General features: G+C 41.3%; 1 protein-coding gene across 2 annotated transcripts; it reads right to left on the bottom strand.

Moving 5' to 3' along the window:
* Positions 1-1,517: 1,517 nt before the first annotated feature.
* On the bottom strand, positions 1,518-25,162 carry LOC122736223 (zinc finger protein 883-like). 2 transcript variants are annotated; one of them, XM_043978335.1, is made up of 5 exons: positions 25,024-25,158; positions 12,425-12,517; positions 12,000-12,126; positions 10,303-10,404; positions 1,518-4,606 (listed from the first exon to the last, which is right to left on the bottom strand). In XM_043978335.1, the coding sequence occupies exons 2-5, from the start codon at positions 12,455-12,457 to the stop codon at positions 2,607-2,609; spliced, it is 2,262 nt and encodes a 753-aa protein (XP_043834270.1). In that variant the 5' UTR covers positions 12,458-12,517; positions 25,024-25,158; the 3' UTR covers positions 1,518-2,606. The 2 variants fall into 2 exon arrangements, with proteins under 2 accessions (XP_043834270.1, XP_043834271.1); XM_043978336.1 differs by lacking the exons at positions 12,000-12,126; positions 12,425-12,517 and having other exon boundaries at positions 25,024-25,162.
* Positions 25,163-25,196: the final 34 nt, after the last annotated feature.

Raw genomic sequence — 25,196 nt, 5'->3', positions numbered from 1 at the left:
AATAGCCAGAAGAAAGGCTGAGCGGATCCATGCAGGCCAAGCTCAAGGCTCTCCTCTTTTGGATGTGTGGTCAGTAGGAATTGACTGTTGATTATATGGAATCCCTCCCTTCAAAGCTGGCATGATATTGGTTTCTTTATTTTCTTAACTGTTAATGCTATTATCTTGGTCCTGTGACTGATGTAAATCTCATCTATGCCCATAATGAAGCAAGAGATGATGACCATAAAAAAAAAAATGGGGGCAGGTAGGTGGCACAGTGGGTAGAGCACCGGCCCTGGAGTCAGGAGGACTTGAATTCAAATCTGGCCTCAGACACTTAACACTTACTAGCTGTGTGACCCTGGACAAGTCACTTAACCCCAATTGCCTTACTTAAAAAAAATGGAAGAGAAAAAAATTTGAAATCTAAAACATTTAAAATTATTCAGCATACTAGTTTCAATTTTTTTAATAGGCTGGGCAATGAGGGTCAAGTGACTTGCCCAAGGTCACACAGCTAGTAAGTGTCAAATGTCTGAGGCCAGATTTGAACTCAGGTCCTCCTGAATCCAGGGCCAGTGCTTTATCCACTGTGCCACCTAGCTGCCCCCAGCATACTAGTTTTAAGCAAAGCATTTTAAAATTCAATAAGTGCATTTGATATAGGAATTTCATGGTATACAGAGCAACTGCCCATAGCTTTTCTATGGTAGCTGGGCCTTTGCCATTAGTAAATACATGTCAATTTTAAAGATTTCCTAAATTCAATCCCCTTTGACTGCAGTTAGATCAATCCTGTCTGTGTACTGGTGTTACCACTCAAGCAATACCCAAGAGCAAAACAGAGAAAATCAAAGAAAGTATCCATAGAAATGAAGCTAACTCCTTTAAACCCAGCAACTTCTGGAAGTTTCTCAAGTCTGATTTTATTTGTAGAGGTAGGGGCCCCTTATTAACCATTACTCAGGAGTTCTTTTTTTCTAGGTCTGTCTACCACACCACTTGGACCTCCAACCCATGAGCATCCCATCCAGGTTAAATAAAAGTTGTTAGATAAAGAACTGAAGAATGTCTTGGGAAAGCAACACCTCTTTTCCCTCACTGCTGATGGCAGTAGTGAAAACAAATGGAGCATCTTCAACCCTTCCTCATTGCTTCTGCACCTGAGTTTGAATCCTGCATCTAGCACTTACTAGCTGTGTGACAATAGGCAAATTATTTCAACTAATTTTCCTTTGGGGCAGCTAAGTGGCACAATGGATAGAGTGGTGATCCTAGAGTCAGGAAGACTCATCTTCCTGAGTTCAAATCTGGCCTCAGACACTTACTAGCTGTATGGCCCTGGGAGGGTCACTTAACCCTGTTTGCTTTAGTTTTATCATCTATAAAATGAGCTGGGGCAGCTAGGTGGCACAGTGGATGAAACACTGGCCTTGGATTCAGAAGGACCTGAGTTCAAATCTGGCCTCAGATACTTGACACTTACTAGCTGTGTGACCCTGGGCAAACCCCAATTGCCTCACAAAAAAAAAAGAGCTTGAGAAGGAAATGCCAAAACACTCCAGTATCTTTGCCAAGAAAACCTCAAATGGAGTCATGAAGAGTCAGATATGACTGAAACAACTGAACAACAAATAACATGGCTTATGTTCTAGGTTAGAGGGAAAGGAGACAGAGGGGAAGACCAGATTTCTTAGAGGCCAAAGGCAGGGAAACTCCAATTCACCGTGATGGACATGACTCAGGTAGTAGTGTAGTTGTAACCTGAAACCAGAAGTAGATGTGCAGGCACTTGAGACCAAGAGTAGGGGGAAAAAATTATCTGCTGGGGCAAAAACTCTAATTAGGATAACATCAGTATAGTTTCAAAAGGAAGATATCATGGTGAACACTCCTTGTCCAGAAGCCATATGGTGATTAATGAAATTTAGATCAACCTGAAGGGAGATTAAACATCATAAAGAAAGGTAGTACCTGATTTCAAGCTTCTATAAGGCATGTTTGAAAATCTAACTTACATAAACTGTTGCCAACAAACCAAATCCTCTTCTCTCTCAAATCAGAGGAAAAGAAAGTGCCTGATCATGTGCTTGTATCTATGTGTTGGACTACAAGGTGTAATAGATAGTATGGGGTATAGAATGCATGTCCAAGGCTATATGTGAAGAAATATAGCTGCAAGACACTAAGAGAATATAGAATGAGCCCAGAATATAGGGAGGTGAATATTCCTAACCAAAAAGCAATAAAGACTTTGAACACTTGTTTGGTTACACAGGGATAAAAGAGAAAAAGAACTAGGACTAACACTTAGAAAATAGATACTTGTATTCTTAAAGTTTGCTTTAAAATAATTTCATTAGTGTTTGCTTAAGTTTAACAATTTTAATATTACTTTCATGGATTTCATACTTTTTAGATAAAAGAGAAAATCAATGGTCAAATCTGTGAGAGCTCTAACAGAAAGCCACCTTTGAATATCAGGAAAGGCAGACACACTTTGGAATTCAGACCACAGATAGAGCCCCACTACTGTCACAGAATGGCAGTATACCAAATTTGTAAGAAAGTTTTTGTAAGTGTATAAACCCTCTCTAAGAACTGAATTTTCAGAACAAAAGTCATTAAGAGACAGCTTTGTCACATGGCTTATCTCCGGCATGACTCCGCTGATGCTGAATAAGGTTAGAGTGTTGACTGAAGGCCTTCCCACAGTCATTACACCCATATGGTTTCTCTCCAGTGTGAATTCTCTGATGCTGAATAAGAGTTGAACGTGCACGGAAGGTTTTCCCACATTCATCACACTCATAAGGTTTCTCTCCTGTGTGAATTCTCTGATGTTTAATAAGATTAGAGCTCAGGATAAAGGATTTACTACATACATTACATTCAAAGGGTTTTTCTCCTGTGTGAATTTTTCGGTGCTGAATAAAAGATGAACGGTCACTAAAAGCTTTCCCACAGTCATTACACTCATAGGGTTTTTCCCCAGTATGAATTCTCTGGTGTTTAATAAGATTGGAACTCTGAATGAAGGCTTTCCCACATTCACTGCACTCGTAATGTTTCTCTCCAGTGTGTATTTTATGATGTCGAATAAGGCTGGATCGCTGACTGAAGGCTTTGCCACATTCATTACATTCATAGGGTTTCTCTCCAGTGTGAATTCTCTGGTGATCAATAAGGTTGGAACTCTGACTGAAAGTTTTCCCACATTCATTGCACTCAAAGGGTTTCTCTCCAGTATGGATTTTACAATGCTGAATAAAAGATGATCGTGACCTAAAGGTTTTCCCACATTCACTACACTTGTAGGGTTTCTCACATTCATTTTGTTCATAGGACTTTTCTTCAATATGTGTTCTCTTATGTCGATTGAAGGATGAGCGAGCACTAAACATTTTCCCACATTCACTACATACATAAGGTTTCTCACCAGTGTGAATTTTACAATGTTGAATAAAGGATGAACGTGCACCAAAGGCTTTCCCACATTCACTACATACATAAGGTTTCTCACCAGTGTGAACTTTACAATGTTGAATAAAGGATGAACGCGCACCAAAGGCCTTCCCACATTCATTACACTCATAGGGTTTTTCTCCAGTGTGAATTTTTCTATGTTGAATAAAAGATGAGCGTGCACTGAAGGCTTTCCCACATTCATTACACTCATAGGGTTTTTCTCCAGTGTGAATTTTCCAATGTTGAATAAAAGATGAGCGCACACTGAAGGCTTTTCCACATTGATTACATTCATAAGGTCTTTCTCCAGTGTGGCTTCTCTGATGTTGAATCAGATTCGAGCGTTGGATAAAAGCTTTTCCACAGTCATTGCATACATAGGGTTTCTCTCCAGTATGAATTTTATTGTGTTGAATAAGCACTGAGTGGTAACTGAAAGCTTTCCCACATTCATTACAAGTGAAAGGTTTTTCTCCAGTGTGAATTATTTGATGATGAATAAGGTTAGAGCTCTGACTGAATGTTTTCCCACATTCGTTACATTCATAGGGTTTCTCTCCAGTGTGAATTCTCTGGTGATCAATAATGTGAGAGCTCTGAATGAAGCTTTTCCCACATTCATTACATTCATAGGGTTTCTCCCCAGTATGGATTTTATAATGTTGACTAAAAGATGAATGTGTACTGAAGTTTTTCCCACATTCATTGCACTTGTAGGGTTTCTCTCCTGAACAAATTTTCTGTTTTTCAATAAGGAATGAGTTCTGTTTAAACTTTGCTTTGTCATATACATTAGATTTGCAGGGGTTCTCTCTTACATGAATTCTCTGATGTGTGACAGGATTTGAATTCAGACTGAAACTTCTTCCAAGATTATTATTACATTCCTTGATGCTCTGTCCTGTGAGGATTTTCTTATGTATCATTTTCACTGGACTAAAATCACTTTCATGGTAAAGATGTTTTTTCAATTCCCCCTCTGCATGTCTTCCCCAATGTGTCTTTAGTTTTCCCCCAAATTCCCAAGGTTTTCTCAGTTTAGGTTTCCGGAAACTATTCCCGGTGAATCTTTTCAATATCATATGCTGGAATTCTATTCTCTCTGGAATCTTCTGCCCTGGTAACAACTTCTTGATCTTAGTTCTGGTCTCACAATCTGAAATAATGAAGAAAAAAAGCAAATGTAGCTTTTTATTTAGGGAAATGGAAAAATGCTGGGGCAGAAACAAAATAACTCAAAAGAATTATCCCCTTTAAAAACATGACATTTTCAGATCTCAATATCAGCATTTCATTTGGGAGAAAAAGGATAGGAGCAGGAAGAAAAAAGCAGAAGGGGGTGATAGGTACTGATGGAGAGCCACACTGAGAAAATGAGAGGAGATCCCAGGGAGTTGGGGAGAGAAAGTAATTGGAGAATAGTAAAACAATTGAAGAGGAAGGGATGAAAGGGAATATTATAATCGAATAGAGAGAAAAAAAGAGGTTGGCTAGAGATAGGGAAAATGAGCTCTCAGTATGAGTAGGTTAAAAATAATGTGAAGAGGGGGCAGCTAGGGGATACAGTGGATAGAGCACCGGCTCTGGAGTCAGGAGAAGTTGAGTTCAAATCTGGCCTCAGACACCTGACACTAACTGTGTGACCCTGGGTAAGTCACTTAACTCTCATTGCCCTGCAAAAAAAAAAAGTGAAGAAAGTCTATAAGGAAAATCATTCTTACTGTTTCAGTCCTTTCTGAATATCCTAGATAAGATGTTAAATATTATGCATATACTAACTATTGATACTCAATAAAATACTTTAAAAATGAAATACAAGGGGCAGCTAGGTGGCACAGTGGATAGAGCACTGGCCCTGGAGTCAGGAGGACCTGGGTTCAAATCCGACCTCAGACACTTGAGTACTGGCTGTGTGACCTTGGGCAAGTCACTTAACCCCAGTTGCCTCACCATTAAAAAAAATTTTTTTTAAATGAAATACAAAAAGGCTATACATAATGGGGAAGGATGAATATTGAATAGCATTAGAACTGTATTGATACAACCCCCTCCCCTTTCTGAGTAATATGGAGGAAATTAAGTGGACTATAGGAGAAAATAAGGAATGCATATAAAAATACATCTATGCAGCTAGAAACTTATATGTATATATATATGCCTGAATTGGATACCCATTAGCTAATAAAAACTCAAGACATGAAAGACCAGAAAAATATGGAAGAGGAAAACTTTTTCCACTTTTCTCAAAATTGCCAAGGAGATGAAGCACGTGAAGTAGGAGTTTAAGACAAAAGAGTCCTAAAATAATCCCAAAGGTTTTTATCTTTGCCCAATCTTTCCAATGTTTTTTTTCCTAATATTTCACATTCCTTGCTGACAGTATTCAATAATAAAGTAAAAATGTTAAGTGTGAGTAGAAATTCATTACTAAATAACAAGGGGAAAAAAGCAGTTAAAGGGCATATAGTCAATAAATGAGAATGAACAGTAAATATTAAGCCAAATTAGATACATGGAAAAACTGGACCTGTGAGATTACCTACAATTTGGCAAAGCATATCATCAGACTGGGGTAATCATGTATGGTTTATGGATAACAAAAGCATTAGTTTGAAGAGGCTACCAGATGCACTGGAAAGTGCTGGACTGAATGTCAGGACCTGAGTTCATATCCTGGCTCTAACATTTGCTAGCAACATAACCCTGGACAAATCACTTCACCTATCTGAGCTTCCTCATCTGTGAAATAGGGTTAATACACTACTAAACCCAACAGTGTTGTTATGAAGACAGCACTTTATAAACCTTAAATAATTACATAAATTCAAGCTATTACTATTGTCATTACTTTTATTTGGGGTGGGGGGGAGGTGGGGGACAAGTAAAATCTTGAAACCACAAATTAAACCAGACATGGGGGCAGCTAGGTGGCACAGTGGATAAAGCACTGGCCCTGGATTCAAGAGGACTTGAGTTCAAATCTGGTCTTACTAGCTGTGTGACCCTGGGCAAGTCACTTAATCCTCATTGCTCTGCCCAAAAAATTTTTTTAAATCATTGGACTCTCTGAAAACCATGACTGAAACAACAATAGCAAAAAAGAAAGAAAGAAAGAACCAGACATGAAGACCAGAAAAAAGCTAATGCAAGAAGAATTTAGGGTTGGACAGCTAGGACAATGAATGGTGCACAACATACAGACTAAGAAACTCGGGGGAACTGAAGTTATTACCAGGGATCCATTGCCAGTTACATACCTTCTCAATCAATGAAACTAATAATTAGTATTATAGGGGAAAGGGTTCCACAAAAGTCTTTGTTTTTAAAAACCATCCTAATGGATTAAGAACACTTGGGTTAGGGGCAGCTAGGTGGCGCAGTGGATAGAGTACTGGCCCTAGGTTCAGGAGGACCTGAGTTCAAATTCAGCTTCAGACACTTGACACTTACTAGCTGTGTGACCCTGGGCAAGTCACTTAATTCTCATTGCTACCCTTCCCCCCCCCCCCAAAGAAACCAAAAGAACACTTGGGTTAGCCCAAAGTTATCATAAAAAATTAAATTCACATTCTGGCAAGTGAAAAGTTGAAAAAAAATTTAAAACAGAGACAAAAGTGTTTGTATTACCAGAAATAATACAGGAGTGCTACAAAAACCACTGTGACCTAGAGGGAGGAGAACCAAATGAAAGCTTATTAGGGGATAATTTTACAGAGAAAGAAGAAGGTAAAGATTATTTTCCTACTGCATACAAACTTTAAATGGAAGAAGTTTGTCAGATAAAAATTCCTTGATCATGTCACTCTCCTCAAACCTGCTACCCCAGTCAATATATTCCAGTGGCTTTCAATTGTAACCAGAAGCAAATACAAAATGTTCTATTTTTGAGAAAATGAGTAGTTGTCTCCTCTCAATGAGGATATAACAGTCAATCATACTCCTCTTGACCTATTTTTAGGACAAAGGTCTCAGATCCCCTCTTCCCCCTCTGGCTAATAAAATCACAGGGTTCAAGGAGCCATGGTCTCAATAAGGTCTACTCCTGAGTTGTGTCCATATAAGAAAGAATAAGGTCCACTCCTGAGTTATGCCCATATAAGGAAGAGTGATAGGAATACTGCGTTCAGATTATCTGGTTTTGGGGCGTAGATTGTGTGGAAATTTATTTTGATTTGGGGACCCTACCTTTGGGCTGAGATTAGAAAACCTTAGGCCCTCAGGGTCTCTTCTGTGTGGGAGGTGCTGGTGCCCCTCCCCCTCTGCTTCAGCTGAGCCAAAAAGCCCCCCCAGCTCCCTCTGCCCTGAGGGGATCTATCCCAGGGAACCTGCGCTGAGGCATGTGATGCTCAAGCGTCCCCCCAGCTGTAGACCTGGCTGGTGGATTAGCTTGGGGTCTGTGGGGGCGCAAAAAAGCCCCGAGATTTGAGTGAAGAAAAGGAAAATATATATAGACCTGGGAATTAGACTCAGGCCAGTGGACAAGATTAAAGGAGGTTGACAAGATTAGAAGAACGGAGGAGAGGAGTGGCAAAGGTGGCAGAGGGCAGACTGATGGAGCAAACAGACAGACAGACAGAACAGGAGGCAGCAGAGAGCACAGAAGAGGTCAGCACAGGGTACAGGTTGGAGAAAGCGAAGATTAAGAGAACAGAAGGACACTGGAGCACTAGGAGAGCGGAAGGAGAGGTGGTGAAAGAGAAACACAGGGGTTCACCAGTGGCAGTAAGGAGAGAAAAGTTAGAAGCAGGGGGATAGACAAAGTAAAAGGGGCTTGGAGTTAGAAGTGAAAGTGAAGCAGGGAAGCTGGAGTGAAGGATAAAAAGAGTGAAAGTTAGAGAAAGGTGAAGCATAGCCTAAGGTAAGAGGTGGCTAAGGCCCTTATTGTATTAAAAAAGTTCCAGGCCCAGCAGGTGGAAAGGGACCCAGACACAGTCAGGTTGTACATTTTATTTCCCTGTATTCTTAATTTTAAATAGTATCTCATAAATAAACCCTCTTCTGTTAAAATGGAAGAGGCTTCTTAATCTTTTGCTTATCAATTTTGGGAGTGGAGCAGTGTGATGGAACTTTATAAATGGCCCATATTAAATTAATAGCAGTCAGATAGCCAGTGAGTCAACAGTGCCCAGATTAGTCCTCCAGTCAAATTAGGCCAGCAAGCTAAATTAAAATATTTCTACAATTGTAATCCTTGAGTAATCAGACCAATGATGAAAAAGGGGAGGGTCCATTTGTGTTAGGGACTAGGGTTTAAAACAGGACCTGCAAGCCCCCTTTCTTGGCACCCACTAGCTGCACACTACGGTACCTCCTTCTCATGAGACATCACTGCTGAGTTCCTAAGAATTATTGAGAAGAGGATTGTTTTCCCTTACAATAATCCTCTCCTATCTTTCCAGTTTTCTTTCATCTTACTCCCTGACACTTACTCTTTGATCCAGTGACCTTGGTCTCCTAGTTGTTCCATAAACAAGACATTCCACCTCTTGGCTCTGGGAATTTTCTCTGGCTGAGTCCCGTGCCTAGAATACTCTCTCCTCCACTCTAACTACTGACCTCTTGGCTTCCTTTAAGTTTTAATAAAATACCACCTCCTACAGGAAGCCTTCCCCAATCCCTCCTAATTCCAGTGCCTTCCCATTGTTATTCCCTGTATGATATGATTATGGATTTGAGTCAGATTAAACTCTGAGGATGGGGTCTGGAAGGTACCCAGCTCTGCCCCAGTATAGTTCGTTTAGAAGTTTATTGCTTGTCAAATTCTCACTGTCTCCTTTAAATTTTATTGCCAATTAACAGTATTTTTACTTCTGCTCAGTCTCCCCACTTGTCAGCTACATATTAATTTTGTCTGCAATCCATCATGTGTCAGAACCCCAGTCAGTGGGTCAGGGAGTTAGCCCACCAATTCAATACTCGGGACTCAAGAAGAAAGGACGGGGCTCGGCACAGGATGCAGCAACTGAGTTGAGACCAGATGTTAAGTGACATGTCTCTTTTTCTCAGAGCAGAATCCCCTTGACCCTAGGGTCCCAACAATGTGTTATTCTTTTATTCTTTATTCTATTTCTTTGACTTCCCAACATAAACGAAGATAAATTTTAACCCTGTCATCCTTAACAATGTTGAAACACCTGAGTGACTCTTCCTGTTATTCAGGTTGAATATCTTTAGAGACAGGGGCCTGGAGAGGGGAGTCAGTGGGAACTGTGAGATCTGAAACATCTGACTGTCACTCCTGTTTCCTCTTCCTTTGGTTTGACCTTGTTCCCCCTCCCCTTTTCCCCCTTGTTCCTGGAACACATATGCATGTCTCCATACATTGATCACGAGCTGAACACGCACCCTGGGTGAGACAGGATTGGATGTTAGATTGTGAGCTCATCCACCCTAGGTATACGTGGAGACAGTCCTTTTCAAGATTACTATAAAAACCTAGAGGATTGGGCATATCTTTGCAAGACTTCAATGTGTAATTGGGTTTTGCTCGTCCTCATGAGGATGTAATAAATCTGTCTCTGCTTGACTTGGTGGTCTCCTCGAGTTATTTGGGTAAACTGAGGCAGTTTGCTCCATACATTTCTATTTCCTATATATAGATAGATATATTTGTTTGCATGTATGTTGTGTTCCCCACTCCCATTAGATTGTAAGCTCCTTGAGGGCAGGGACTGTCTTTTGCTTCCTTTCATATCCTCAGCAGTAAGCACAGGACCTGGCAGATAGTAGGCATTACTAAGTTCACTGAATTGCTCAGAAGACAATTCTAGGGCACCTTTTAATGAAGTACCTAGAAAATAACCCTATGTTTAATGTATGTTTAATGACAGTGAAACAAGGATTCTTCCTCACCTCTTAAGATCTCTCTACCTTCAGCTCCCTTTATGTCCAGGAACCATGGTTCTCCTCTTTGTTCTAGCTGTAAGATCACATCAGGTTTGGATATTGGAAATCCTATTCATGAAGAAGAAAATTAGATTAATTCTGTGGACAAAGAACTGCCCTCAGCTCTGTACAAACCGCTGAATCTGTAGGGCATGGACAGACAGGTGAACAGTAGCCATGGAAGCCATGATAGGAAGAACTATGCATTTTCTAAAAGAGTTTTATATTCCTTAGAGGAGATGTAGGGATTCAAAAGGGTTGGTGATGTGGGCATAGAAATATTGTTGACTCTCCTTGAAAGGTCTGGAAACCTACCAGTAAGAAAAAGAGAAAAATCTAGATCCTGGGTTACCCAAACTGGACCACTGCTGTATATACTGCTCATAGGAAAATTAAAATGTAGATTCAGTGAGAACTCTAATAAAGCTGCCTATTTTCACTTCTGCATTAGACACACTTATTTCCTAGGAATTAAAAGGCAGAAATGTCCTATCACCAAGCCCAGCTAGGACATTTACATAGGCTTTAAGTTTGCATTTACAAAGTACTTATATAATCTCATTGTAATTCAATTCCACATGCATTTATTAAGCATCTATTATGTAGAAGTACTATACTAGAGGCTGGTGTCATAAAGCCAAAAAAAAAAAGAGAAATTATCCCTGAACTCAAGTTTATATTCTACCCTCTGTTCCTCTATTACCCCCCCAAATACCTGACAATCTAGAAGGAGGCCAGCTTCAGTATTATTCACTGAGGATACTCCACCTAAAAGAACAGTTGATTTATATAACAATAAGTTTGTTGAGCATTATGTTTATTTGTGTGGATAACAGCCCTTTACTAGACTCTGAGCTCCAGGAGGACAGAAATTGACCTGGGGCTTAGGACAGGACAAACATCAAGGAGTCAAGGGACCATTAAAGTTTAAACTGGCCAACTAGATATTAGGACAACACACCTAAGAAGTAAGGGAAGATAAAATTCTATAGCAGGAAAGTCAATTAGGTATGGCTACTACCTGAGCTAGGAGAGAGAGAACTCCAGAGGTCAAGACCATCATTCCAAAAGAAAAATCCCCCTGACTCTCAGGAATCTCCCTCCCTGCCAAAAGGAACTTTCCATTGTCAGGTGGTCACCCCATCTATCCTCTATAAAAGCTTTGTCCTTCCTTCTGTTATCAGAGGAAGATGTCTCTAAGCCATCTCCTCCCCTTGATCCTAAGTCTTCAACTTCCCTCTCGGTCACTTTCTCTATCACCCATTTTAATTCTAATTGGATTGTGTGCAAGAGTATAATTCTTTACAGAGGAATACCTAAGGACCCCTCACACACACACACACACACACACACACACACACACACCATTTTCCCTGTGACAGAGATTATGTCTTATCTAAACTATATGTCCTCCAGAGCCAAGCATGGAGCTGTGCATACAACAGGTAAAGACTTACTGAAGCAGAATCCATTATGAATTGAATTTGATTCTTTTCCATTGATCTCAGCTTCTCTATGAAGGAGCTGCTATTGTCATCATTTCTTACAAATGAGAAAACTAAGCCCTGACTCTAAAAGAAATTCATTAGAACCCTTCAAACCCCGGTTATTCACAGCAGATAAAGCCAGGAGTCTCAGATCTGAGTTCTGGGGAGAGGTCTTACCCAGTGAGACCACATTGCCATAATTCTCCAGCATCACATCCCTGTAGAGGCCCCTCTGTGCAGGGCCCAGATGGCCCCACTCCTCTTGGGTGAGGTACACGGCCACATCCTCGAAAGTCACCAATGCCTGAAAACAACAGTCCTATTGCAATCTCATCTTGGGGTGGGGGTGGCAGAAGAGGAGGGGTCTGCAAATCATATAATCATTGTGAAAAGTGGGGAGAGATTATGGAGAAGAGTAAATCTCCTTCTCAATATTGGAAATGCATGTATGTGGAAGCCTTTGCCCTCAGGGAAGGGAAGTGGGATTAGGGCCTCTTTGGGAGAAAGGGGATTACCTGGGCAGAGAGGCCTAAGCAAAGGGAAAGGACAAGGGTCATGAAAAACTACAGCAATGGAGGTCTCAGAAATTGCAGGCAGCTCACCTGAGGCCCACTTGGCAAGAGCGTGGTGGCCATCCCTTGGTCTCCCAGGCTATCCTTATGGGGGTTAGGTAGAAACCCAGAAGGAAGGTAGAGCTGGGGGAAAAGAAATGGGAGGGAAATGAGTGTTGCTTTCTGGCTCCCTTGCTAGTTTGGCATTCCCTAGCTTTCTCCTGGAATCCCACTGCTGTTAAGGTATGTCCATGAGGACACAGATATGTGCTGCCAACTGTACAAGGCACCATGACCACCTCTAGGAAGCTCCGCTCTACTAACCCAAATTACAGTCCTAGCACAACAAACATAGTAAGGACCAACTGCGCAAGAGGATGCTTTAAGTATTGATGAAACAAAGGAGGTTAATAGGTGACATTTAGGCAGTGCTTCATCTTCCATTTCTGTTCTGGCACTGGCAATATTGCCTAACATGTTCTCCCTCTTCACTTCTGCTTCTGCCTCCTGGATTCTTTCATGATTTAACTCAAATGCCACTTTCTGCAGGAAACAATCCTGTTTTCAGCTGCTTGAGCTTTCACCCTCTAAGGTAACCTTCTTTCTACTTCATATATATCTTGTAAATGTTTACTTACAAGAAGCCTCCCCCATTTTATTTAGTTATGCCTATGCCCCTTAAAGACAGGGTACATTTTTGCCTTTCTTTGTATTCTTAGCATATAGCTGTGTATAGCACAAAGTAAGGACTTCAAAATGCTTGTTGATTGATTGAGCTGCAAAGTACTTTATGTGAAATATTTTTTTTTATGCCTCGCAACAACCCCATGGAGTGAGTACCATAGCTAATATTAGCCCCATTTTAGAAATGAGGAAACTGGGCACAGAGAGGGAAAATGATCTGCTCACAGTCCCATAGGTCATAAGGAATAGAAGCAAGATTTGAACCCAGTTCTTCTTGACTACAAATCTAACATTCTATTCACTCTATAACCATACTGCCTCTAGATAAAAATCAGAGCAATTCCAGACAGGGGTATGTTGCTTAAATGCTTAACAAGCAACTCTGGGGAAAAAAAGGGACAGAGGACTTTAAGGTTTAACATGAATCATTAACATTTTCTCCATCACTTTCTTAAGTCTGGATAATCCATAAAACGAGAAATTTAGCCCTGATTTTTAGCATTTGCTAATTTCCAAGGTGTAAATGCTCACACTGAAAATTAGTTATTTTCAACATACCACTGGTTCTAGGAAGTATGATTTATATGTATATACATATGTATACGTATATATGTATACATGAAGAGAGAGAGAGAGAGAGAGAGAGAGAGAAATATAAGAGGATTTGAAGAGAAAAAAAGAATGAACAGCTGGGGAAGAACCAAGAAATGCTCCACAGAGGAGATGAAGTCTGAGCTTATCCTTGAAGAATGACAAACATTCTTAACAGCTGAGGTGAGGAAAGAGTGCCTGCCCAGCATGGAAAATGGCTTGTGCAAGTGCATGAATTCAGGGAATAGCTACTATTCAGTGTGCATGAAGGTAAATAACGTGAAACATGACTGGAAAAGTAGGTTAGAACTAGATTCTACCAGCCTGAGTAATTTTTGTTTTATCCTAGAAGTAATAGTAAATTTCTGAAGGCTTTTGGGGGAGGAAGTGGCATGGTCAGAGGTGTGCCCTAGAAAGATATTTTAACACCTGTATAAAAGAAGGGAGAAGGGAGGAGGAAACCAACTATGGGCTATTACAATAATCCCAGTGAGAGATAATAAGAGCCTTAACTAAGGTGGTGGCTGTGAGGGAAAACCGCAAGAGATGCCAGGAAAGTGGAATAGATAGGACTTGGCAACTGACCGCCTATATTTGGAAGAAGAAAAAGTGAAAAAGTCAAGGTTTTGAATCTGGGTGACTGAGAACATGGTGGGATCCTCAATAGAAACAGGGAGATTTGAAAGAGGGATAGGTTTGGTAGAAAGATGATAATGATGTATCTATGGTCAATAAATCAAAAAATATTTATTAAGTGCCTACTGTGTGTCAAGCAATGTGATAGACAAAAATGAAATAGTCCTTGTTCTCAAAGAGCTAACATTCTTCCTCCCCCCCATTAATTTTTATAAACCTTTAATATAATTCAATTAAAAGGAGCAATTTTGGTTGTTCAACTCATACACCTCTCCCCAATAAACCAATGTAATGCCATCTGCTGCTACAAATCTCAAGGACCAAATGCTGGAAACCAGACTCCAAGTACCAAAAGAAAAGCATAAGAAGGAACTAGAAAAAACAAACAAAACTATTTTAAGACTCTTGGCTAAATCCGCTTTAATTCAGAAAAAATTCTGAGAACATCTTTTATTATAAAAAGCATAAATTTGTTCTGAGAAAAGAAAAATTAGTATTTGATAAATGATGTAATCAAAGCATATATGCTATTATTATAGGAAGAGGAATTTTAAAAACCTTAAGGGCAATTATTATAAAACAATTCTAATACCTAGAGGAATCTGCCCAACATGAAAACTGTCATCTGAAATGAGTGATAAGAATAAGATAACAGGAATAAGTGTGCCCACTTAGCATAACTTACTCCATTTTGTTTTAAGTTTCTATTTTGTGATGAAGTTGTTCTAAGCAAGTTGTTTTTCAACAATAAGATAAGCACCTGTGTGGTATGATGTTGTAACAGCATATGTGTATTCTTTTTTTTGATGAGGCAATTGGGGTTAAGTGACTTGCCCAGTGTCACACAGCTAGTAAGTTTTAAGTGTCTGAGGTAGGATTTGAACTCAGGTCCTCCTGAGTACTCTATCCACTGTGCCACCTATTTGCCCCAGCATATGTGTATTCTTAAACAACTAATTAACTTGTGGACTCTAGGATAAAACATATCTCCAATTTTAAAAAAGCATAAACAACTTTATCAATAATTTTGAAATAAACTACCAATCAAATTATGTAACAAACTACTTAGGAATACCCATAACTAAAAGTATAACACCCCACCACCACCTCCCCATTGCTGCCCTCAATCCAACACAGGCTGTTTCGAATGGGGGAAACACAGGACCCAGCCCTAGCCATGCCCTAGGAACAGACAAATGACTGAGGCAGGGAATGGGGGGCAGGTGTGTGTGTGTGTGTGTGTGTGTGTGTGTGTGTGTGTTAAACTTTTAGAAAATAAATGCAAAGTAAAATATGCCTAATATTTCCCCTAAAATTATCATGTGCCTTTAAAAATAAAATCTTAAGTTTTTTTTGTTTCTTTTGTTTTTTAGTGAGGCAATTGGGGTTAAGTGACTTGCCCAGGGTCACACAGCTAGTAGGTGTCAAGTGTCTGAGACTGGATTTGAACTCAGGTACTCCTGACTCCAGGGCCGGTGCTTTATCCACTGCGCCACCTAGCCGCCCCAAGAAAGTGTTTTAATAAATATACATTCGAATTTTGAAGAATGTAACTTATGGATATTTCAACATTCTTTATAGAATTCTTTAGCTTCAAAATTAAGTAGACGAGGGGGTGGCTAGGTGGCGCAGTGGATAAAGCACCAGCCCTGGATTCAGGAGTTCCTGAGTTCAAATCCGGCCTCAGACACTTGACACTTACTAGCTGTGTGACCTTGGGCAAGTCACTTAACCCCCATTGCCCCAGAAAAAAAAAAATTTAAGTAGACGAGGCATTTTGATTATAAAATATTATGTTGCTGAGTTTCTACTAAATTTGAGTAACTCAATTCTGCTAAATTGAGCTGATTCAGAAATGATAAGCCCAGGTTACCTTCCTTAATAAGAAATGCTAAATTGCACACACATTTGAAATTATGGTCTATCTTGTCATTAAGACTATTCATGGCAGCTAGGTGGCACAGTGGATAAAGCACTGGCCTTGGATTCAGGAGTACCTGAGTTCAAATCCAGCCTCAGACACTTGACACTAGCCATGTGACCCTGGGCAAGTCACTTAACTCTCATTGCCCCACCAAAAAAAAAAAATTTTAAAGGGTCAGCTAGGTGGCGTAATAGATAAAGCACCAGCCCTGGATTCAGGAGAACCTGAGTTCAAATCCGGCCTCAGACACTTGACACTTACTGTGTGACCCTAGGCAAGTCACTTAACTTTCATTGCCCTGGCCCCCCCCCCAAAAAAAGGCAGTACTTTAAGATTTGGAAAACAATGAATAATCTTTTTTTTGTGTGTGTGCGGGCAATGGGGGTTAAGTGACTTGCCCAGAGTCACACAGCTAGTGTCAAGTGTCTGAGGCCGGATTTGAACTCAGGTCCTCCTGAATCCAGGGTCGGTGCTCTCTCTACTGTGCCACCTAGCTGCCCCCTTAAAGTGCTTTTAAAAGACAATAATCTGCTACATATTTATGGTTTGTACCCTTGCTATTAAATCTAGACTGTAACTTCCTGTTTGACATGCCATTCATTTCTTTTTTTTTCCTATTCATTTCTTGTGTGTGTGTGTGTGTGTGTGTGAGAGGCAATTGGGTTTAAGTGACTTGCCTAGGGTCACACAGCTAGGGAGTGTTAAGTGTCTGAGGCTGGATTTGAACTCAGGTCCTCCTGACTCCAGGGCCAGTGCTCTATCCACTGTGCCACCTAACTGCCCCCCATTTATTTAATTATTTTTTTTTGGCAGGGCAATGGGGGCTAAGTGACTTGCCCAGGGTCACACAGCTAGTAAGTGTCAAGTGTCTGAAGCCAGATTTGAACTCAGGTACTCCTGAATCCAAGGCCGGTGCCTTATCTACTGCGCCACCTAGCTGCCCCCTCCCCATTCATTTATTTTATTTTTTTTTTTTTTTTAAGTGAGGCAATTGGGGTTAAGTGACTTGCCCAGGGTCACACAGCTAGTAAGTGTTAAGTGTCTGAGGCCGGATTTGAACTCAGGTACTCCTGACTCCAGGGCCAGTGCTCTAACCACTGTGCCACCTAGCTGCCCCTCCCATTCATTTATAATGAAGAAAAAAAATACAAGTTTGTCAAACACTAAATTCCACTTTAGGGATATACAAGAGCATTATTTTCCTAGAATTTTACTCTGCTTTTGGACTGTGGAAATTTATTTTGATTTGGGGACCCTACCTTTAGGCTGAGATTAGAAAGCCTTAGGCCCTCAGGGTCTCTTCTGTGTGGGAGGTGCTGGTGCCCCTCCCCCTCTGCTTCAGCTGAGCCAAAAAGCCCCGTGGGCGGTATGAGACACCAGGTCAGACAGCTGGAAGGGGCCTCAGCTCCCTCCGCCCTGAGCAGATCTATCCCAGAGATCCTGGGCTCATCCAGGCCAGGCTTTGGTGTCCCAGGCGCTCAGCAGGGGGCACGGGCCCTTGGAGCCCTGGGTATGGTACGCAGGAGACACTTGAGCACACTCCCCCCACCAGCCACAGCCCTGGCTGGCAGATTAGCTTGGTGTGTATGGGGGTGCAAAAAGCCCCGAGATTTGAATGAAGAGAAGTAAGATATATATATAGACCTGGGAGTTAGACAGGAAGGGAAGGCCAAAGGACAAGATTAAGGGAGAGGAAAAGGACGCAGGAGAAGGCTAAAGGACTAGAGCAAGAGGCAGATGTATGGAGCTTGGGAGAGGCCAGAAGATTAAGAGAACAGAAGGACACTGGAGCACTAGGAGAACCGAAGGAGAGGTCAGTGAGAGAGAAACACAGGGGTTCAGCGGTGGCAGTAAGGAGAGGAAAGTTAGAAGCAGGGGGGATAGACAAAGTGAAAGGGGCTCAAAGTTAGAAGAAAGTAGCTGAGCCGGGAAAGTGGAACATACCCTAAGGCAAGAAGCAGCTAAGTCCCTTATTGTATTAAAAAAGTTCCAGGGCTGCAAGTGGAAAGAGACACCCTGAAGGCAGTCAGGTTGTACATTTTATTTCCCTGTATTCCTAATTTTAAATTGTATCTCATAAATAAACTCTGCTTTGATTATTTAGTTAAGAGGCTTCTTAATCTTTTGCTTATCAATTTTGGGGGTGGAGCAGTGTGGTGGAACTTTATAAACAGCCTACATTAAATTAATAGCAGTCAGATAGCCAGTTAGTCAAAAGTCCCAGATTAGTCTTCCAGATAGATTAGTCCCCAAATTAAGCAAATTAGCTAAAATATTCCACAGAACCAATGATAAAAAAATCCACCATCTGGCCATTTGGCACATTCTTCTCACAATTTAGTCCATGAAATTATACCTAGAGTGAGAATGAGAATAATGCAGCTTTTGGACTTCAAAATGACTAAATTTAAAATGCCAACACGGTTATGAAACTGTCAACTTAGGACAGTGAGTCTAATGATTGCCAAAAAACAAAACACATTTTTTAAAAACCCAACTACATTTTGCATGTCATGGTAAGAGGAAAATCCCCCACAAGAGCTAGCCATGTAAAATAAATGCTATCCACCATAAGGATTCATGTAGAATATTGTAATTTATTCCTGTCGAGTAAAAGTGATTGAACTGCTTTTTCGAGAAAGATGCTCCAAAATATCTTATGTGTATCCTCTGGAAATTTAAAGAATCTGAAACAATCTTCCAAGAGGGACAACTCAAAAGATAATATTTTGGTTTCAATAAACTACATAAACGAATGAGCTATTAGTCCATGTTCTAATGTCATGTCTTACAGAATATAGTCATTTCATTCTTTGAACTTGCAGAATTTCTAGAGAAAGAACATACAGCTTGTACACCTACATCATGAACAATGTTTTCAGTGAAACTAGCTGCATCCAAAGGAGATTTTTACATAGAAACACTGGGACTTGGAGTAGTGTTTGGCACACCTAAAGGGATAACTGGGATGACAGCTGTGGTGGAGGAGAATTCAGGGGAGAAGGTTTAGCTGGATGATTAACTGGCAAAGTGTTCTAAACAATCACTTGCACGTGTGGTATTTTTACAATCAAGATAGGAACTGAAGTTGGAGCTTCCTTTCACAACTCTTTGGTGCCTGACCTAGGGTCAAGGCTGGCTCAGTGACATCATCAGGTGATAGGAAGTGGACTTCATGTTGGGATGGGGAGTGGGTGACAGCTTCAGGAAGTACCCAGTGGAGCTCATCATCTCACTTCTCAGCTGTGGTCAGCATGCAGACAGGTGTAGGTCCAAAGGAATGGCCAAGAGAGCCCTTGTATCCCATTTTTCGGAATGGTGCTCAGGTGACAACAGCTGTGGCACCACCTCGGAGAATCCTGAAGAGCTTACCTTCTATTGAAAGAAACAACATACACACATACATACCGTATGCAAAATACTCAGTGGATCTGTTTCTCATTGATTTGGTACTTGTCTCCAATGATGGAGATTACAACCCATCCATGTATAACTTTCATCCACATCCTCCCAAAAATCCACTATAGGGTTTGCAAAGCTTTACAGATATGATCTCATTTTATCCTCACAACACCTTTGCGAGGTAGGTGCTATTATTATCCATACTTTACAGATGATGAAACTGTGGCTGGGGGATGCTAAGTAATTTGTTCATGGTCACATAGATAGTTGTCTGAGGCAGAATTTGAACTTTGGTCTTTCTGACTCCTCATCCAGCATATTACCCACAGCATTACCCATCTGCCTCATAAAGTCTGATTAATGGTAGAATTTACACCCAGGCCTAATTGACTCAAACTCAGCACTTTTCTCCAATCCACCCTCAACAAAGCTGCCAAAATAATTTTATGGAGGCACAGATCCCACTACAAAAATCCTATGCTCAAAAAGTTCCCACATCTGTGTATTACCTAGTAGGTAAAATACAAGCTTCTTGGCTTGGAGTGTAAGGACCTCCACAATCCAGCTCCCACCTCCCTTTCCAGAGCTAATTTATGCTCTTCCTCTTAACAGAATCTACATTCTATTCAATAGGCATCAATTAAGCATTTAGTGTATGCAAGATGCTCTGCTAGGTTCTGGGCATACAAAAATAAAACACAAAAGGGAGTGTAGAATCCATCCAAATTGGAATACTGGTGATTCCCTGGCCTCAATACTCCATTTCCCACCCTTGTTGCCCAATACAATCTGGTTTGGGCTGTACTCACAAATGTGGTGGGTAGCACGTGGCCCATCTCTGAGCTAGCCCAGCACTTGACAAAGGAGCCTTTCTACAAAATACCCAAGTGGCCATCCAGCCTTTGCTTGAAAAGTGGAATGTAGTAGAGTTCGCCACCTCCAGAGGTAGCCCATTCTCCCCTAAGATCCCTCTAATTGGTACAGTTTTTTTTTCTGATATCAAGCCTAATTTAGTCTCTTTGCAACTTCTGCTTATTCCTTCTGGCTCTGCCCTCTGGAGCCAAATAGAATAAATGTAATTTTTCCTTCATACAATAACCTTTCACATGATTGAGGACAACCATCACATTGCCATTGCCTTCAACTAATCTTCATATGATATAAATTCGAAGCCTTTCGCCATGCCGTCCACCTTTCAACACTTTCAACCTCTTTCCTAAAATGTGGCAAGAAAATCTGAATATTATACTTCAGATACAGTCCAACCAGGGCAGAATATAGTGAAGCTATTGCCTCCTATTCCTAGACACTGTGTTTTCTTTAATGTTGCCCAATATCACATCATCTTTTTTATTGTATTCTATCACTCACACTGAACTTACAGTGCACAAGACCCCCAGATCTTTTTCAGGCAAACTGCTCTGCAATCATAATTCGACCATCTTTTATGGGATTAAAAAAAAATCCAAGTGTGAGGCTTTATTTATATCCCTATTAAATTTCATGTTAGATTTGGCCTAATGTTCAAGTTTGTCACTGTCTTTTGGGATTCTGACTCTAGATTCAATATGTTTTCTTCCCTCCCCTCCCCCCTTATTCTATAGGTATTTTAATTAGTGGTACTTCTTTAAACATTGAAACAATATTTTCCCGTTCTTTCTCCCATTTAATATTCTTCCCTTTTTTTCTTTATCCATTCTCCTGTGGGTTCTCTTATTCCAGGAGACTACAGGATTAAATTTCCTTTTCTTGTTAGCCTTTGACTTGATTAAGATACATCACATAACCCCTCTATGAGTTTCTTTCCTTCCTTTTTATGCCTCCTCACATTCTGTAATTTAGTTGTTTATTCATTCATTTATTTATTTATTTGGTTTTGCGAGGCAATGAGGGTTAAGTGACTTGCCCAGGGTCACACAGCTAGTAAGTGTCAAGTGTCTGAGGCCAGATTTGAACTCAGGTCCTCCTGAATCCAGGGCCGGTACTTTATCCACTGTGCCACCTAGCTGCCCCCTGTAATTTAGTTTAAAAAATAAACAAACAAACCCAAATATCAATTCATCTGGAGGATGGTGTGAGTGGCACATGATCTTTCAATCCTATTTTTCCCACTATCACTTTTTAATTTTTGCTTTCAGTTTTCTGTCCACATGTACATTAAGAAACAATTCTCCTAATCAGATTCAATGTATTTTCTATCCCTCCTTGCTTTGTCATCTGTAAATTCTATAAGCATGCTATTTGTGCCTTTATCCAAGTTCCTGACAAATATGTTAAACAGCAAAGATCCAAGCAGTCCTGAGGCTCCACTGGAGATCTCCTTCCAAACTGACATTCATAACTGTTCCATGGGGACTCATATTAAACCAACCAGTTCTAAACCCATCTACTTGGATTATCATCTAGCCTAAATCCTTTCATCTTTACCACAAGTATAGCTAAAAGGTCTTAATGAAATGGTGTGTTTTTGTTTTTGTGGGGCAATGAGGGTCAAGTGACTTGCCCAGGGTCACGCAGCTAGCAATTGTCAAGTGTCCCAGGCCGGATTTGAACTCAGGTCCTCCTGAATCCAGGGCCAGTGCTTTAACCACTGCGCCACCTAGCTGCCCCCTTAATGAAATGTTTTGCTAAAAATCTAGATAAACTATATTTATAAATTAAGATGAGGATACTAATCCTGAGCAAGGTTAAGGGATTTGCCCAAGGTTATACAATTAATAAGGAGCTAAAGTAGGATTTAACTCAAGTTTTCCTGACTCCATACAGTGCTCTATGCATTATATTACCTAGTTACCTTTGGGCTATTCTGTCAAAGAAGGAAAGAAGCTTATTCTGGAATAACTCTTTCTAGATAAAGCTTTCAAATATGTCCATTGTATCCCTCCAGTGGAATATAAATTCTTTTGAGTTTAGGACTATTTCATTTGTGCTTCTGTATCCTCAGCACCCAGCATATATAGTAGGAGCACAATAAATGTCTGTGAGATTAAACTGAATATGGATTTTGGGGTTTTTTGTGGAAAAGGAAAACCAGGATCAAAAAAGGGTCAGGGCCACTGTATGAGATAGATGAAATGAATATAATGAATAATGGTGAGAAGAATGAGCTGTCAATTATCATTTTGCTTCAGACTTCTCTGCCAAGGAAAATAATCTTTGGTTTAGATCACAGTTCTTAACTTAGGGTCCATGAATCTGTATATTTCTTGGGGGGAGTGGGAGGGGAAGGGCTTGTGAATTTGGATGGAGGAAAATTACATATTTATTTTTATTTACCTCTAACTAAAATTTAGCATTTCCTTAAATTATGAATCATTATTCTGAGTCTATAGGTTTCATCAGACTGCCAAAGGGCTTCATGACACAAAAATGGTTAGGAATATCTGGTCTAGATAGAAAAAAATGGTTAGCAGGAGTTGAAATCTAATATAAATGAGGAGACAGTCAAATATTAAAAAGCTGTTTTCAATTAATTCCAGACACCAAGCCAAGATGAACTATATCCTAAAGTACTAAAAGAATTAGAAGATGGTTGTGCTCTGAAAGATCATGTAGGATAGAAAATGTGCTACAGAACTGAAGAAAGGTAAATGCTTTCCCAATTTTCAAAAAAAAAAGAGAAAATGATAACTCCTACAAACTATAGACCAGTGAACCAGATTCTATCCTGGAAAAATTTAGAACTCAATATTAAAGAGATTGTGAACATTTAGTAAGAGAAGCCATAATCACTAAAAGCCAATATGGCTTCATTAACAGTTTATCCCAGATAAATCTCATTTCTTCTTCCAACAAGGTAACTAGACCAGTAAGGGCGATGAAGACATTGTCAAATGCTTTGTTAATACTATCTCTCTGCAGGTAGGTGGTGCAGTGGATAAAGCACATGGTTTTTTTTTTGGCAGGGGGGGGATGGGGGGATATGAGGGTTAAGTGACTTGCCCAGGGCCACACAGCAGGCCAGAAAAATGGGCTGACAAGATAACATATCACAGAGTCAAATGCAACATTTTACATTTAAGGTTTTTTGTTGTTTTTTTTTTTTTTTTAATGAACGTCTCAAATTTAGAATTAGGGCATCAAGAAGTGATTCATCCAAGAGTTCCTATGAAAAAGTCTAGCATTTTCAATAGACTGCAATCACAATGAGTCTGTATGCCACTGAAGCCCCAAAAGTTTAGGCTACCCTACGGCTCAATTCAGGGGGCCAGAATCTGCAATTTCACCATACTCTGCCCTGATCAGGCCACATCTGGAGTAATGTGTTCAGTTTTAGTCACTACATTTTAAGAAAGACCTGTGTGACCCTGGGCAAATGAAGGAAGGAAGGAAGGAAGGAAGGAAGGAAGGAAGGAAGGAAGGAAGGAAGGAAGGAAGGAAGGAAGGAAGGAAGGAAGGAAGGAAGGAAGGAAGGAAGGAAGGAAGGAAGGAAGGAAGGAAGGAAGGAAGGAAGGAAGGAAGGAAGGAAGGAAGGAAGGAAGGAAGGAAGGAAGGAAGGAAGGAAGGAAGGAAGGAAGGAAGGAAGGAAGGAAGGAAGGAAGGAAGGAAGGAAGGAAGGAAGGAAGGAAGGAAGGAAGGAAGGAAGGAAGGAAGGAAGGAAGGAAGGAAGGAAGGAAGGAAGGAAGGAAGGAAGGAAGGAAGGAAGGAAGGAAGGAAGGAAGGAAGGAAGGAAGGACAGACAACCTCGGGGCATGGAGGACGAGTAGATACTACATGACGTTTAGACAAACTCTAACATCCCTTTTCCTCAAATTAACTGTCGAAGTATTTTCACCTGATCCTTGTATAGCATGCCCCTGGATTCGCTTTTTTGGATCACAGACTCTAAACAATCACAGTTTCCCCCAGAACGCAAAGTCCCGCAGAGATGCAGCCCCCTACACCACTCGGCAGCCTGCTCCCACGCCCCCTCCTAGAGCCCAGGAGGCGCGGCTGGAAGAGGGAGGAGATGGGCACCGACACCCCGGCCCGCCGGCTCCTCTGAACTCACCCTCCGCTCAGGGGACGCGCGGAGGGCGGTGGGGGGGAGGGGGGGAGAGAGAAGGGATAGGACCCAGCGCCAGTCACTGCACAAGTACCGGCCCGGCCCCTGCATAAACACTTGCCTCACCCCTGCTCCAGAGGAGCTACGGCACCCAGACCCAAAGCACCGCCCCATCCTCCCGCCCCCGGGGAACTGCCCAATCGGAGCACAGGGCTGGTCGAGGCGGAGCAGAGGACCGGGCGGGCATCTCGGTGGTCCGGGTACCCCAAGGGGACGACTGCTTTAGGACTGAAACAAATGGCCACGCTGGGACTCTAGCCACCTCTGAGGTAGCTGGACCGAACCCGGCCTCAGACACGCTTCCCTCCCGACACCGCCCCCGGGCAGTAACAGGCCCCTTAGGGACAAAAGCCCGCGACCGCGACAGACCTGCCAGGAGGGGCAGCAAAGGTGCTAGCAACCGCCTAGAGCTGGGACAGTTGCCCCACTACAGGCAGCTGAGTGAGCGCACGCGCAGTGGTTGAGGATTGGGAGCCGTGGGGAAGAGAGGGTGCCCAATTCCTTGAATGAGACAGCTGGACCGGAGCTCAGGAACGCTCCCA

This window comes from Dromiciops gliroides, chromosome 1 (assembly GCF_019393635.1).
Source record: "Dromiciops gliroides isolate mDroGli1 chromosome 1, mDroGli1.pri, whole genome shotgun sequence".
In the NCBI taxonomy this organism is placed as follows: Eukaryota; Metazoa; Chordata; class Mammalia; order Microbiotheria; family Microbiotheriidae; genus Dromiciops; species Dromiciops gliroides.
The sequence above is the reverse complement of the archived record's forward strand: the minus strand, read 5'-3'. Positions and strand labels throughout refer to the sequence as shown.

What these genes read in the sequence shown, in the direction of transcription:
- LOC122736223 (XM_043978335.1), bottom strand. Translation starts at nt 12,457, where the DNA reads ATGGCCACCACGCTCTTGCCAAGTGGGCCTCAG. An exon ending in TGGCAATGTGGTCTCACTGG is followed by an intron (nt 10,405 to 11,999) that starts GTAAGACCTCTC and finishes CTTCATGAATAG; the next exon opens with GATTTCCAATATCCAAACCT. An exon ending in AGGTAGAGAGATCTTAAGAG is followed by an intron (nt 4,607 to 10,302) that starts GTGAGGAAGAAT and finishes TCATTATTTCAG; the next exon opens with ATTGTGAGACCAGAACTAAG.